The 13932-nt window shown below is 47.4% G+C and overlaps 1 protein-coding gene across 1 annotated transcript in view; it reads left to right on the forward strand.

Moving 5' to 3' along the window:
- LOC119178295 (uncharacterized) overlaps positions 1–13626 on the forward strand; it is a 110360-nt gene extending 96734 nt beyond the window's left edge. The window contains exons 5-6 of the mRNA XM_075887038.1: positions 9601–9707; positions 11885–13626. Coding sequence (XP_075743153.1) covers positions 9601–9680 — 80 coding nt within the window. The 3' untranslated portion in view covers positions 9681–9707; positions 11885–13626. The remainder of the gene's footprint in view (positions 1–9600; positions 9708–11884) is intronic.
- Positions 13627–13932: the final 306 nt, after the last annotated feature.

Consider the following 13932-nt stretch of genomic DNA (forward strand, 5'->3'; position numbering starts at 1 on the left):
CCTGCACTGGAGCCCCCCCCCCCCCCTTCCAGTTATTATTCGCTCAGCGGACCATTCGGCCCACCTGATCACCTACCTTACGGTGTTTGGCTGGTGTTTTACTGTCTGTTTTCAATAATATAAAATCACACGGAAACTCGAAATAAAATATCCATGGAAAGAATGAGGATGAGTGGGGCGAAGCGTCTGTCAATCCGTCCGTCATTGCGTCTGTATGTGCGCCCGTTTGTGCGTAAGTTCATGCGTCCGTCTGTGCATCCCTTCATCTGGTACGTGTGTCTCTCTGTCCGTCTGTCAGTCTGATTGTCTGTCCATCCGTGCGTGCGCCCGTTCATCTAGTAAGCACTTCAAGTACCACGATCTCGCTTCTTTTTTCGTATATTCATCATATACGAGTACCACCATTCAGCGGACAACCGAAAGACTAAAAGAATGTTTGTACAACATTTCTGTTGTCAGTGCTTTGTTAACACAGATATCGTGATAACGACGCCGTTCTACGTTTTTCGTAACATGTAAACTGGGGATATGAGCCCCAAGATAGGTATGTGTCTCTGGTATGCGGATATGTGACACAGGTTGAGCACTACATCAACGGGAGACGCACAAGCCCCGCCATAAGGAACTTCACCCCTAAAAGTCCCTGTACCCGGCCTTCTTTTTAATCAGAGATTTATCTGTCTCCAGTGAGGGTTCAATTTTGGCCGTGCACTTGGGCAAGGGGGACATATGCGCAAATTCCGATTAGGATGGTAAGCACTAGCTATAGCTATGCTCGACAGCAAACGGGAACTCATCTACAGCGACTCCACACCGGCCATCGAAGCCTTCGAACGCGGAGTCATCTTTGACCAGGCGTTACGTATCCTGCGCAGAGCGGTCCCGAGTGCCCTGAAGCACCACACTGTCATCTAGTTCCCCGTGCATCTCGGCCAAGTGCCGGGTGCCCTATCTAACCTCAACGAGATCGCCCATGATGCAGCGCGCGCACTTACCGACTGCACCACCACAGGGCGACCCCTTCTTGTGGAGTTAGAGACCAATCGGGATGCTCCCATTACGTACAAAGACATAGCAAAGTACTTTTACCTTGAACGCCGCATTTTTCAACCCCCGCATCCGAAACTTAATGGATGGCAGGCATTAATCCTACGTCTATTACAGACACACACGTACCCAAACCTTGCCACGCTTCACGTTTATTATCCTGATGCACACCCCTGCGACACATGCCCATCATAAAGACACACGGAGACACTCGCACACATACTTTGGGAGTGTAGAAAAACTCCTCCCGACTCTACCTCAAACAAGTAGGAGAGATCCTTCAGGAGCTCACTTCTCGCCGACCAGCAATGAACCGTCCAGCAGGCCCACGAATCGGCCGCCAGGTACTCGCTGTCGGTTCCTACGTGGGAGACTCCCGCTACGCGCTAAGCGCGTCCTGCAGGACTGAAATAAAGTTTTGTAACGTTAGCTACACTGGCCTCGCTGAGCCGATTTCGCGTGGCACTGGTCTGCGCATGCGCAATGATACTCCGCCGCGCGCGGCTCGTAGCCGGTGTGCGCGCAATTCGATGCGCTGCGCAGACGATCAGTGGTGTCACGCACCGGAGCCGCACCTCCTTCGGACTCAGCCGCGGCCGCGCGCGACTCGCTGCCACCGGTGTGCGCTTTCCAGAGGAGTGCCGTCATAGCCTTGGTAGACACATGGACGCCGACGCGCGCGCCTTCCCTGTGCACGACCTGACACTGCGCTGGAGCCGCTTGACAGCGCTTCTGACTGGCGTTTTTCACTGTGGTATAGCCATGGAGAAGGAGAGTACAAATGCCGCTCAACGGTGCAGTAGAGCGGAGAAGCTTAACTCATCGAATCCCTAAGTAGTTGCCCGGCAAAATAAATATACATGTACCACATAATACGTATACCGTATGTGTGTCATTGCAACAGCTGTAAGCATGATAATGAAGCTAATTCTAGACAATCAGGAACGCTTTCCACAGGAGTGGCGTCATGGCCTTGACAGACATATTGGCGCCAGCGCGGGCGCTGCTATGCGATGCGCAGACGATCTGTGGTGTCACGAACCGGAGCCGGCACCTCCCACGACTCGCCGCCGCCACCGGTATGCGCTTTCTGGAGGAGTGATGTCGTAGTCAGGGCAGCCGTAATGGCGCCGGCGCGCTCACAGCTATCTGACACTCGTTGTCTTACACTGCTCTGGAGAAGCTTGATAGCGCCTCTGACTGGCGTTTGCCAGTGTAGTATAGCCATTGAGGAGAGCGCAGATGCTGCTCAACAACGCACAAGAGTAGAGAAGCTTAACCCCTGGCAGTTAGCGGTTGAGCATAGGAGGAAAGAACAGAAGAAGGCTAAACATGCTGCGGAGACACTGGAGCAAAGGGAGAAACGTCTAGCAAAGCGGCGTCACCAGGTGGCTGAGCGACGTGCCCGACCATCTTCGTAGCAGCAACAACAAGACGCCGTCGATGACGTGAAGGCTTGCCGATCGACTGACTATACTGTGAAACTTAGCGAAAGCGCCAGTGCGACTCGGACCTTCGAGACGGAGTTCGTAAACAATCCGTTTGGATATGTGTGCGACGTGTGTGAAAGACTATGGCACATGAAAGACTTGACGCCGCTAAGTAGTGCCATGCGTGAAACGTTGAGTTTAGCGGCGGCGCCTGAGTGGGGTGAAACCGTAGCGTGCGTTTTTACAACGTGCAAGAACTTTCTCGTTAAGCAGAAAATTCCACTCTTTGATGTTACCAATGGGTATTGTTACCCGGCCATGCCGCCAGGTCTACCGGTTCGGAACAATGTGGCCGAGTGTTTACTTTCGCCACGCATTCCTTTCGTTCAGATCCGTTGTCTTATGAACTGGAGAAACGGTCAGTTTGGCATTAAGGACCCGTGGTGAACGTGCTGGTAGACACGGACGAGATGCTAAAGCAGTTGCCTCGTGGCTTGGCAGATGCTAAGTACAAAGTAGGGAACATAGAGAGGAGAATGTTTGCCAAGACTACCTATCTGTCGAACATAGTTTCTCGCAATGTGCTGGGACCATGGGTTGAGGTACTGAGAGTTCCGCCGCTGTAGGAGCACTACGGCATAAACATTTCAGTGAAGGCCTATCAGGCCTTCACTGAAATGCTTCAACATCATGGCATACGTGACTTTGACGAGTATGAGGAGGTAATTGGCAGTGGTCTGGCCAGGCCTACGCTGCTGCCTAAAAGGGATATGAATCAGACGAATCTCAACCCCTTTCACTCTTGGATAGCCTCAGTGCTGAAGTCTAACATGTACCTCGAAGTAATTCTTGATGTTTATGCCTGTGTATTTTACGTGGTGGAGTACGTGAACAAGCTAATCGTGGCGTATCCAACTTGGGCAGAACCATTAAAGCTTTTATCGAACAGGACCCATCGGCCCAGCTGTCGTTTGGAAACGCTATGCCACAGCTAGGGGTGAATATGCTGAATGCAATTGAGATGTCGGCCCATGAGGCTGCCTGGTTTCTCCGGCGATTTGACATCTGTTGCACTAGCCGAGATGTAATTTACGTTAACACCCATTGGCCAGAGGAGCGCCATCGGAGCCGCAAGACGAAGGCCGAGTTGGAGGAACAGGGAGTGCTGCCTACGAGTCGTGACATTTGGCACATAACACCGCTTGAGTGGTATGAACACCGTCCCGCTGAAATGGAGAGCGTGACGTTTGCCGAATTTATGGTCGAGTACAATCGCAGTAGCTTGAGGAAGCGTCAGAAGCCAGCCATGCTTAGGTGCCGAAACTACAGCATTGACGACGTGGTAAACTATAAGAGGGAACATCTCATGCTGTACGTGCCGTTTTGTAAGGAATTGGACATTCTGGATGGCAAGGCCTTTGAGAAAATGTTCGACAATAACAAAGAAGCCATTATGGGAATCAAACAGAGGTACTATGTTGGTGTAACTGTTTCGGAGTTGATTTCGGCTTGCGAGGCGGTTGGCCGTTCGGAAGCAAATCACACAGAGGAAGTGGAACAACCGGAAGAGAGGCCGTCTGCGGTGCCGACCTTGGTGGACATGAATGATAATTCAGTCTTGGTCCCCAAGAAAGTGACGACGAAGACGCAACAGAAGGTGGTTGCAGCCACGTGCCCTGGAGTGCGCCGTAGAGACGACGTTATGCCGTTAAGCAATTTCTACGCGTGCATGAGGCTGCTTAACGAACAGCTTGCATCGTTGATACGGGAAGTGATACACCGCGTTACTGACCGCACGACTAAACCGCTGATCTTCTTTACCGGGCCTGCTGGCTGTGGTAAGACCACGTTGCGCCTCATCATGGACGTTTACAACCGCTACTGTCGTAACCGTACCATCTCGTCTGGGGATGGTCAGGAAAACAGTACGGTCAATGCGTACGTGGCCTGTGCAACAACCGGTAAAGCTGCCGTTGCTTTGAACGGCGCAACTGTACATTCGGCATTCAAGATCATTATGACCAACAGGAGGGAGGAGCGGGGACTTACATCAAGCGAATTGAATACGTTTCGGATGCTGTTTAGTGACGTGAAGTGCATCATTTTGGATGAGGTCAGCATGCTGTCGTCGGACCTTCTCAGACAAGTGGACTTACGCTTGAGAGAACTCAGGGCTTCAAAGATGACGGAGCCGTTCGGAGGGTTCGACGTAATCTTCTGCAGGGACCTTAGGCAGCTCCCTCCGGTGCGAGCAAGTGAGGTATAAAAGAGACCACGGAGTGGCGGAAGCGTCTACAGTTCGTCCGTGGTCCCGTGGCACCACCTCTCATACTTCCCTTTAACCGAAGTGGTTAGACAGAGTGATGCAAGCTTCTCGGGTCTCCTCATCAAGATAGGCGACGGAAAGGAGTTGAACGGCGACGAGATTCGTGTGCTTACCGATCGTTTCGTCACCCGTGAACAGGCTGCTATACAGTATCCCATGGCAGTCTATCTCTTTTTTAGTAACAACGACGTCGACAGTTATAATAGGATGGTTGCTGAGTCTTGTGAATACAAGCATGACAGTGTCGCCATACACGTGGTGACTGACCATTGGAGCAGACAAGAGAAACGTGAGGCCCCCACGAGAATTCAAGACCTCATTCGGCGGAGAGTGGCAACCTGCTACCTGTGGTGACGTTCTGTAGGAAACGGCCGTATATGCTGCTGAAGCAGATTGATGTGACAGATGGCTTGGTGAACGGCATGGTTGGTACGCTAATGGAAGTTGAGCTTAACGTTGACAATATGTTGTCACACCGGTCCCGTTAATTAGGGAGGCGATCGCCGGGCTAATTCCAAGGGTCGAAGTATTGGCCCCCCGAACCGCATCACGAAAGCGTGGACAATTTAGAAGTGGTCCTTTTCGGCGCGCCAGCGGACGCAGGCTGTGGCCCAAAGACGAAGTCAGAGCCGAGAGTTGATAAACAAAACAAATATTATATTCTCAAAAATGGCAGATCGAAAACAATACACAAGAATGCACACTCCACAATAGTTACATACAATACGTCACCAAACAAACAACGTACTACACAGTACAATCAACCACAATTGGAACAACGGACACAGACAACAATACGCACTACGATGCAGTCGCATGCATTGAACAACCAAGACACTTAAAGACTAAAGAGATAGAAAACCTATTCAGTCCAAAGTTCTTGGAACCAAAGTCTAGATGATACTCTTCCGAGAATCACTCACTCAATGTCCAGCGTTGTTGTCGTTCCGCAGCCCTCGAAGTTTCTCTTCCAGGAAACCTCGCCGAAGTTTCTCTGCCAGGAAACCTCCCGTCTTCAATAGGCCACTCTCCAAGCTTCAAACTTCTTCGCCCGAACACGTCGGCTTCACACACGCAGCTGTTGCCACGCGTCCTCGCTCGATAGCGGTAGACACAGGCTCTTGCCTGTAGCTCGAGCCTTCACCCCTCAGGTGGAAATCCTCTTCATCTCCTGCTTCGTCCCTACGGACAAAACCTTCGCCGACTACACGGCGGGATCCCTACGCACTCTGGCGCTAAATTCCGTCTTCTCCTGATCTCTCATCACGGCTGCTCGGTTAAATACCTCCCGCACGGCATTCCAGAAAGTTCTCGTAATTTCGTCGGCGCGATACGCAGCGAAGGCTGGGGAGAGGTGAGACGGTTGGAATGCCCTCCGCGGCCGATGACTCAACTCGGTATGACCACGCCCCCTTCGTTCTAGAACTTTCGCGGGCTATCTCGGCCGCCGATGTGGGGTGAGGAGGTTCGTCGGCGAAGCCACGCTTCCCAGAGGAGAGCACGCGCCCGGGGAGCCTTGGATGTTTGTTTTCTTTTTTTTCTTTTGACCTCCTGGCGTCTCTTCCGCGCGTTACCGCAAGAATTTGGCGGCGCGCCCATTTTTAGCGCTCGTTCTGTGACATATGCGAAAGGGAGTTTGGCTGCAATGTCCCAGTGATGTGGGAACGTTAACCAAGGCCAAAGTGAGCTGCCGTTTTGGCGTGAGGCGCTGTGCACAATGAGTTCCGATCGAGCCCGTAACCATGTCTTCTTCCATGAAGGGAAAAGCCTTGAGGCATGTATCGATGCGCAGAACCCAGTTTCCTCTTGCAACAGCAAGCGCCATGACAATACACAAGTCGCAGGGTGGTACCTTCGACACTGTGGTATACGACTACGCTAAGGCTCACCCTCAAAAGCTGGTCTACGTTGCCCTTAGCCGTGTCACTACTTTCCAGGGCTTGTATCTGACCAACGTGCAGTACGATCACACATTCTACCACCATCTTAGCAATACGGATAACGCTTTGGTATCAGAGTATGAGCGTTTAAACAAGCATGGCTTGGACACAGCATAGGCTCGCTGTAGAGCGCTGACGACAAACCCTGCCACGGTCTACACAGTCGCCCTGCTCAATGTCCAATCGTTGATTTGCCATATCGCAGACGTTCGTGGTGACCGCCTTTTGACCACTGGTGATGTTCTCCTCTTTACAGAGGTTGGTGTTGCCACGCGATCACAAGCTGTCACAATCGCCGAGTTTAGCATAGTTACTTTTGCCAGTCGTGTTGACGCTACCAGAAGCTCGGGAGTCTGCATCTATGTCAGGAATGGAATTGCTGCCAATGAACTGCCAAACGTAGCGGTGCCCAAGGGTGAAGCCTGTGCCGTTAAGCTTGACGAAAGTGGTGTGATAACCGAAGCCGTGTTTTTGTCACCAAACGATTCGCTTAAGGACACAATACACGTAGTGGGTACGTCTATACCTAGTCGTGCGGCAAGTGAACTGTGTGTGGTGGCCGGAGACTTCAATCGTGCTCCAGACTCTCTTTGTGTTCTTTTGAAGGACACGTTTAAGCTCGACTTAGCCAGTGTTCAAACTGCACAGACGACCCAATGGGGAAGCGCCATTGATCTTGTCTATCACAGAAAAATAGGCAATTCCAAATACCGTGTTGGGACCATAGAGACGGCAGCGTGTTAAGGTTGGTGCACACCGGCGACTACCCGCGGTTGCGCGACCATTTGCGACTGGCGACCAAAATGCGAACGACGTTCACACCGGCAAGGCTTCATGCCAGTGACCGGAAGTCGCAAACCCGGAGAGTCACGTACAGATCTCGTTATCAACGAGAACTTGGGCGACCGGTGACGATCAGCTGATCAGATACCGAGCCCGCTGAGCGCAATGCGTTTGTTTTTGACGGCTGTGTTTGCGTAGCGTTCTCCCGGCAGCATCATAGACTTCGAGTCGAGTGATGAAGAAGAGGTTGTGGCGGTGCTGATGTGCTCAGCCAACGTGTCAGCGCTGGCAGCACGAAAGCCTTCAAAGCAAGCAAGGTGATGGCGGGTGAGACCGTCCCTTCGCTCGCGAGAAGTGCCTGGCCACACAGGGCGTTTGCTTGCCGACTTGCGCTCGCACGACGAGGAGTATTTCCGAGAGTAAGTTTATGGTTGTTTTACGTGCTTATATATAGTGCATAATATGTTATCTCATTCTTTTTTTGGTGGTTAGCTTCATGCGGATGCCGCCACGAACGTTCGATTCTTTGCTCGAACTGCTGCGCCCCGCAATATCCAAGCAGGACACAAACCACCGGCCTACAATTTCGGCGCACGACTGCCTGGCCATGATCATTAGTTAAGAGCGTATGGTTTGAAGGTTAATATGCTGTGGCTTGCGGCTGCGCTTCGCTTGTAAGGAAGTTTTGCTTGGGCGGATAGAACGAATTGCATTTATGACGTATGCGGGCTCGATGGTGCAGTCGTTACTGCGGTCGGCAGTTTACGCGAAGGTGACGGGTTTGATTACGGCCGCATCAATCGCCTTTAGGTGGAGGCGAAATGCACTTAAGTTGGCGCGTTTGTTGCGCACGTACGTTAAGAATCTCAGGTGGTGAATATTTCAAAGCCATCTGTTGTGGCTTATTGCGTAATCAGTACGTGGTTTCCGCTTGTAAAATCCCAGAAAATGGGATTCTGCGCTACACAATAACATTACATTGTGGAAGTGTCAGTTCCCGTTTTCTGTTATCCTGATGCACAAATACTATATAGAGCGCAATTATTAATGATGTTATAAAATAAGTGAAACACAATCCTAAGCCTTGCGAGTACAATTATGCACAAATTGTTAGGACAAATTGATGTGCTGTTCAAGGCACTCAAAGAGTATTCATGCCAAAAATATTTTTCAGTATCGGGGAGGGAGGAGGTTCAACCAACCACCCTTTATATATCTGCATGCACGACGGTGTGTGTTTGCACAAGTACACATGCGAAATTTCTCACAAACGTGGGCAGCATTTAACCCCTGCACCTTGCTACAAATATACCTATGTTCTGTTAAAATGACAGTGACCCAGTACACTGTGGACAGTAGCACACTGGCAAAACGTATTGTGGACGGTAGCACATTGTGTGAAAGCAATTTAAACAATAGACTTGAGTGATGTACGTTTTGCGAGATAGGTTCTCCTTGAAATTACAGCTTTTCAGAAATCCATGCTAAGCAAATTGCTACAGGTACGTTTAGGTTGCCCTTCTTCAACCTGAGTGATATGAGCACGTACGCTCTTCCATGAAAAAGTTGATGCATGCTTATGATTCGCCAAAATATGTAGGCACAGAAATATTCACTGCATATACGACAGCTTGAGGAGTGCACAAGCAGTGCGACCGTTCGCGACCAGTCGCAAATGGTCGCGCGACCGCTCCTAGTCGCCGGTGTGCACCAGCCCTAATTAGGTTTAACTGTACAGGGCAATCGTTCTCTCAAAAGTGTACAATGGTTTTGTTCAAATGCGAGCAGTTGCTGACCTTGGCTGTCACGAAACTTGACATATCGAAATTTCTAAAGTTAGTCAGTAAATATGCATTCTATCAGAAGCTGTGATGATGCCGTAGAAAATAGACAGCAGAGGTAGCGCTCATTAACACATAAAAATGAGGAACACTTTGGCAATGTAGCGTCACGACTACGACACTCAAATGCAACTATGCGTGAGATTTTCAAGCTCAGCATGCTCCTTTTACAGTGTGTGTCTTCCAACATGGCTGTGCCGACAGAAATTTCACGTGGCACTTATGCGTTGTAGGTATGCCAAGGAAGTGCAAGATAAATTGGCGCACTACTTCGTCACAGACGGTTAAGTGCCTTGGCAGGACAAAGTGGTGAACAGCACTTGAGGCGTACAAGGTGAAGGTGGGTTGTAAATGCATTTTATTGCTTACAGAACTTATGTACATAGCATCTTCTTAAGCTAAACAAACAAGAGAAAAATCACCCGTGACACAACAGATACATTACAGGGAAAACTGTCATGTCCAAATATAACCATGAAAACACAAAAATAAATAATTCATGTTAAAATATTTGATTATTGCATGATTATCACTACAATTATCACAGAAATAAGTTGCCCTAAAGGGGTCACGACACCCAATTTTCAACCATAATGTGTGTTGTATGAGCTGATTCTTGTATGTTCACATACAAGCTGGCAAAATTCGAGCAACTTGGTCAAGCTGCTAATTTTTAATCGCATATTTTTATAAACCAGCTAGTCACCTGACAGTTGGGCAATACTGACGTACTCACTATCCATGACATCACGAACCGCTTGCTCGACAAGCTGCTACACAGTGTGCATTCTGGCAGACGGTCGTGTTCCGTCATCAACTGCGCTTGCAATCACATTTTTTGCATTGTTGAACTCTCCACTAGAGCTAAATGACTTCCAGGGGTTGAAACTTGGCTACTGTGTCAGCAATGTAGCGCTGGTACTTGCAGCAAATGATTTCGGATGTCAAAACGGGTCCTGTGAATGTGCAATGCGTATACCATTTGCCATTGCTTCTTTGGCTTGTGACGTCTCGCATGCCATGACAAAATGGCGGTCACTTGTGGTAGGTCGAGTTTTAGGAGCCGAGCACTTCTATGGTATATTTTTGACTAAAATAATCTCTTGAGGCCCCTTTTCACACGTGTACTAGCACATTTTACTCTGTAGTTTTGTTATTGCTGACAATCGTCAACTGTTGAGTGACCAGTCATGACCCCTTTAAGTTGGGACTAGAAAAGTGAACACAAGATAAAAAAAGGTGGGTGTCACTGACATTACATAAACACTTCAATTCGCTTCACTGCTCTGCTGCAATTTCACCTCTGCTTCATACAGCATAAGTTCTACTGCATGCATTACCCCTTGTGCAATGTGCACTGGTAGCTCTCTGAGGCGTGCATCGCTACGTAGAGCGAAGAAACCAATGTTATCTTTTTTGATGACCCCCTTGTTCGCTCTGATGTGTTCAAGGTGCTCCGTGCACGCTTGCGCCACAGCTTCATGGCTTGTGCCCTATCCTGCATTGCTGCAAAGCAAGTGTGATCTGCGATTCATGCATATGAATGCTTTAAGGTTGCATTGTTACTTCATAAAGCACCATTCAGCAAAAAAAAAACAGTGTGAGAACGACAAGGTAGAAACAGAAGAAAAAAGACAGAGCACTGACTTTCAACTGATGTTTGTGATTTTCGGCACTAAGACAGAAAAAAATATAGAGCAACTGAAGCAAATTAAATAGCACACTAAAAAGATAAATGTGTCAATAGGGCGTCTACCTCTCTGTGAGAAATAAATGCGCTTTTGATCTTTGAAACGGACACTCGTGTTTTTTTGGACAAGGTGCTGATGTTCTGATATTAACGTCTAAATAATACGGTGGTTACATGGGTTCTGTCTGCCTTAGTATAAATGTGCCCACAATGAAAACATCAGTTTAAAGTCAGTGCTCTGTCCTGTTTCTTCTGTTTCAACCTTGTCGTTCTCACACTCTTTTTTGTTACCATGTCTGTGTACCAACTTGACCAAGCGTTAATCTTATAAAGTTTTGTATTTTGTAGCATGCGCAGGATTGTTAAAAAAAATCTGCAAGTTTATCCTCTAAGAGTTAGCGGTATATCTCACCTAGCGCCCTCGGAGGTCCGTTGTCGTCTTGACGAGCGTGACCTGCAGTGAATTATACATATTGCTTAAATGTACAGAAAGAGATTCTTTTCGAAAAATTGTGATTGTGATCTCTTGCCAGGAGTACCTAAAATAATTTTTTCGTTCACACACCGTTTTGATAGTGGCTGCTCTCTTGAGGTGGTTGCTGAACCATCACTGCAGAAGGAGGCAGTATTACTATACAACTTATAAAGTGTTACAATTGCATGCAGCAGAATCTGGTGTGAAAACATTAGGCACATTCTCCAAATGTGCTAGAACATGAAGAAGGTTACAAAACATGTTTTTAAGATTTAATAGATTGGCTATCTATGCATGCCCTTCATTTGTCATTACTTAGGTGGATTCATAAAGGTTTTACTCATTGCTGCAGGTGTCGACACCAGTCTCCTCGGCCGTATCAGGGGTACGTTCCGGTTCCGCTGCATGGCTTGGCCGAGGCGGTGATCTGCAGTGATGAAAATTTCTCTCTATGTATTTGATGATGCCACTAGTACATGAACAGTTTTAGGCATTCTTTGGGAGTTGAAATTCCATTATGATTTCACTCAACACGAGGTTTATTTTACACTAGCGTTACCTCTTGATTGAGCACTGCTGTATGGAAGGTGTGCATACAGAAGTTTAATGTGCCTATTACGTTAATGAAATGCTATGTAGGCTGCGCATCTAAATGGGAACAAGAGATATTGTCACGGAGATGAAGTAAAGGTAGAAGAAGAACTCAAGCAGCTGATAAGCACGCGAGGGTGTTAATCAGCCATTGTGAATCTTGCCTGTGGGTTTTCCCCTGTAAACGCATTTTGTACAAGAGTCTCTAACCCCGTAACAATATCTCACTGGCTATGTGAATGAAATTTATGCAGTCAATCCTAAATGGCTGTGCAAACGATGTGTCTGATGAAACTGTGCCTGCTCTCATTATGTTTCTTGAACACATGCTGCATACGACTTTTGCAGCATCTTTTTACAGCTACGAATGAGTGAATGCTTCACATTATTCAGCTCACTTGTATTGCTATCAGCGCTGGGCACTTGTTCATAACGAATTGACATGAATGTGTTGCCAGTGTGTGCAGATAATGCATTAGTTTGCTTAATTGCAGATTGTCGCTGATGAATACTTTGCTTTTTCAGAAATATTTGACGTTGTACAATGACCACATTCACACAGAAACAATGCTTGTGCCCTCATGTATTCCTGTGTGCTTTTGTTCAGTGTTGAGTGCTGAATGTATTTAAAAAAATGCAGTGGTTTGGGCAAGCTAACGACCTGAACACCGCCTTTCAAGCACGCTTGTATTTTTCATAACTTTGCAAAGTACAATCACCTAGTAATAAAAAATGTTTCTAGGTTCAAGTCCATGCGTGTACAGCTTCAATGCATGCACATGGTACCGAAAATTTTTGTTCATGCTCACCTCTCCTTAGCCTCTTCTGCTGTGATGTGGCTGCTGCAAGAGAACATGTAATATGTGATTCTGTCAGTGCTATTGTGTGCATCTTTAGAGCATTTTCACTGTTTTGCTAAAATATAAGTGCTTATGCTGCATTCTTGTAATGAATATGTGCAATGCTTGTCTATGAACGGCCTCATGACACATGCAATAAGCGATCTCTTTAGATTTTTAGATTTTGTATTAAGCCTTCCTTCTTTTGGTAAATGAGAGCCGAGAATGACACGGAAGTACACTCAATTCTCTCATTCTTACTGTTCTGTCTTCAATATTCTGTTTTGTGAAGCTGTCCACGTGCCACTTATACGGTATGCTATATTTTTTGCGATGTGCTGATGCATTGTGCTATGCTAACCAAAACATTTCATTTTCTGTTCAATGAAGGGTAAGTATTATTCATTACCTTTGGTCAATGGCACTCATGTTGCACAGTACTCTGAAAGAATGATGCACAGAGTTATTCTTCGTAGCTGTAGCCACAATTATTCGGCATCAAAATAGCCCATTGCCACCATGTTCATGATCACATGCATTCCAACTGTGAATTACCTTTTGGGACTTCTATGTTTATGTGCAGTGTACTTATGCGTATTGATATGTGTGTATTTATGTGTATGTATAACAGTCATGTGAATTAAATCTTTTCTTTTGTTTGGTACTCAATAGTTAGCTAATATTGAACTTATGCCACAGGCTGACACTCTCCTTCCATTAATTCAAGCATGGCCTCAAAATGGGGCTAGTTTATTGTTGGAATGTCGGCTGCTCCGGCTCCACTTCTTTGTTTTTCACGTATGTCTTCTTGTTTCCTTTTGAAGATATCACGCAGGTTCTTAAATCGTTTCTCAACAAGGACACCTGAAAACGAAACCCTTGCTGTAAGAATGTATTGTGCAGACTGTATCGCTGATAAATTTTCTACTTTATTTCAGCATAATAGTGAGCTGTCTTTATTTTTTTGCCC

This window comes from Rhipicephalus microplus, chromosome 1 (genome assembly GCF_043290135.1).
Source record: "Rhipicephalus microplus isolate Deutch F79 chromosome 1, USDA_Rmic, whole genome shotgun sequence".
NCBI lineage: Eukaryota > Metazoa > Arthropoda > Arachnida > Ixodida > Ixodidae > Rhipicephalus > Rhipicephalus microplus.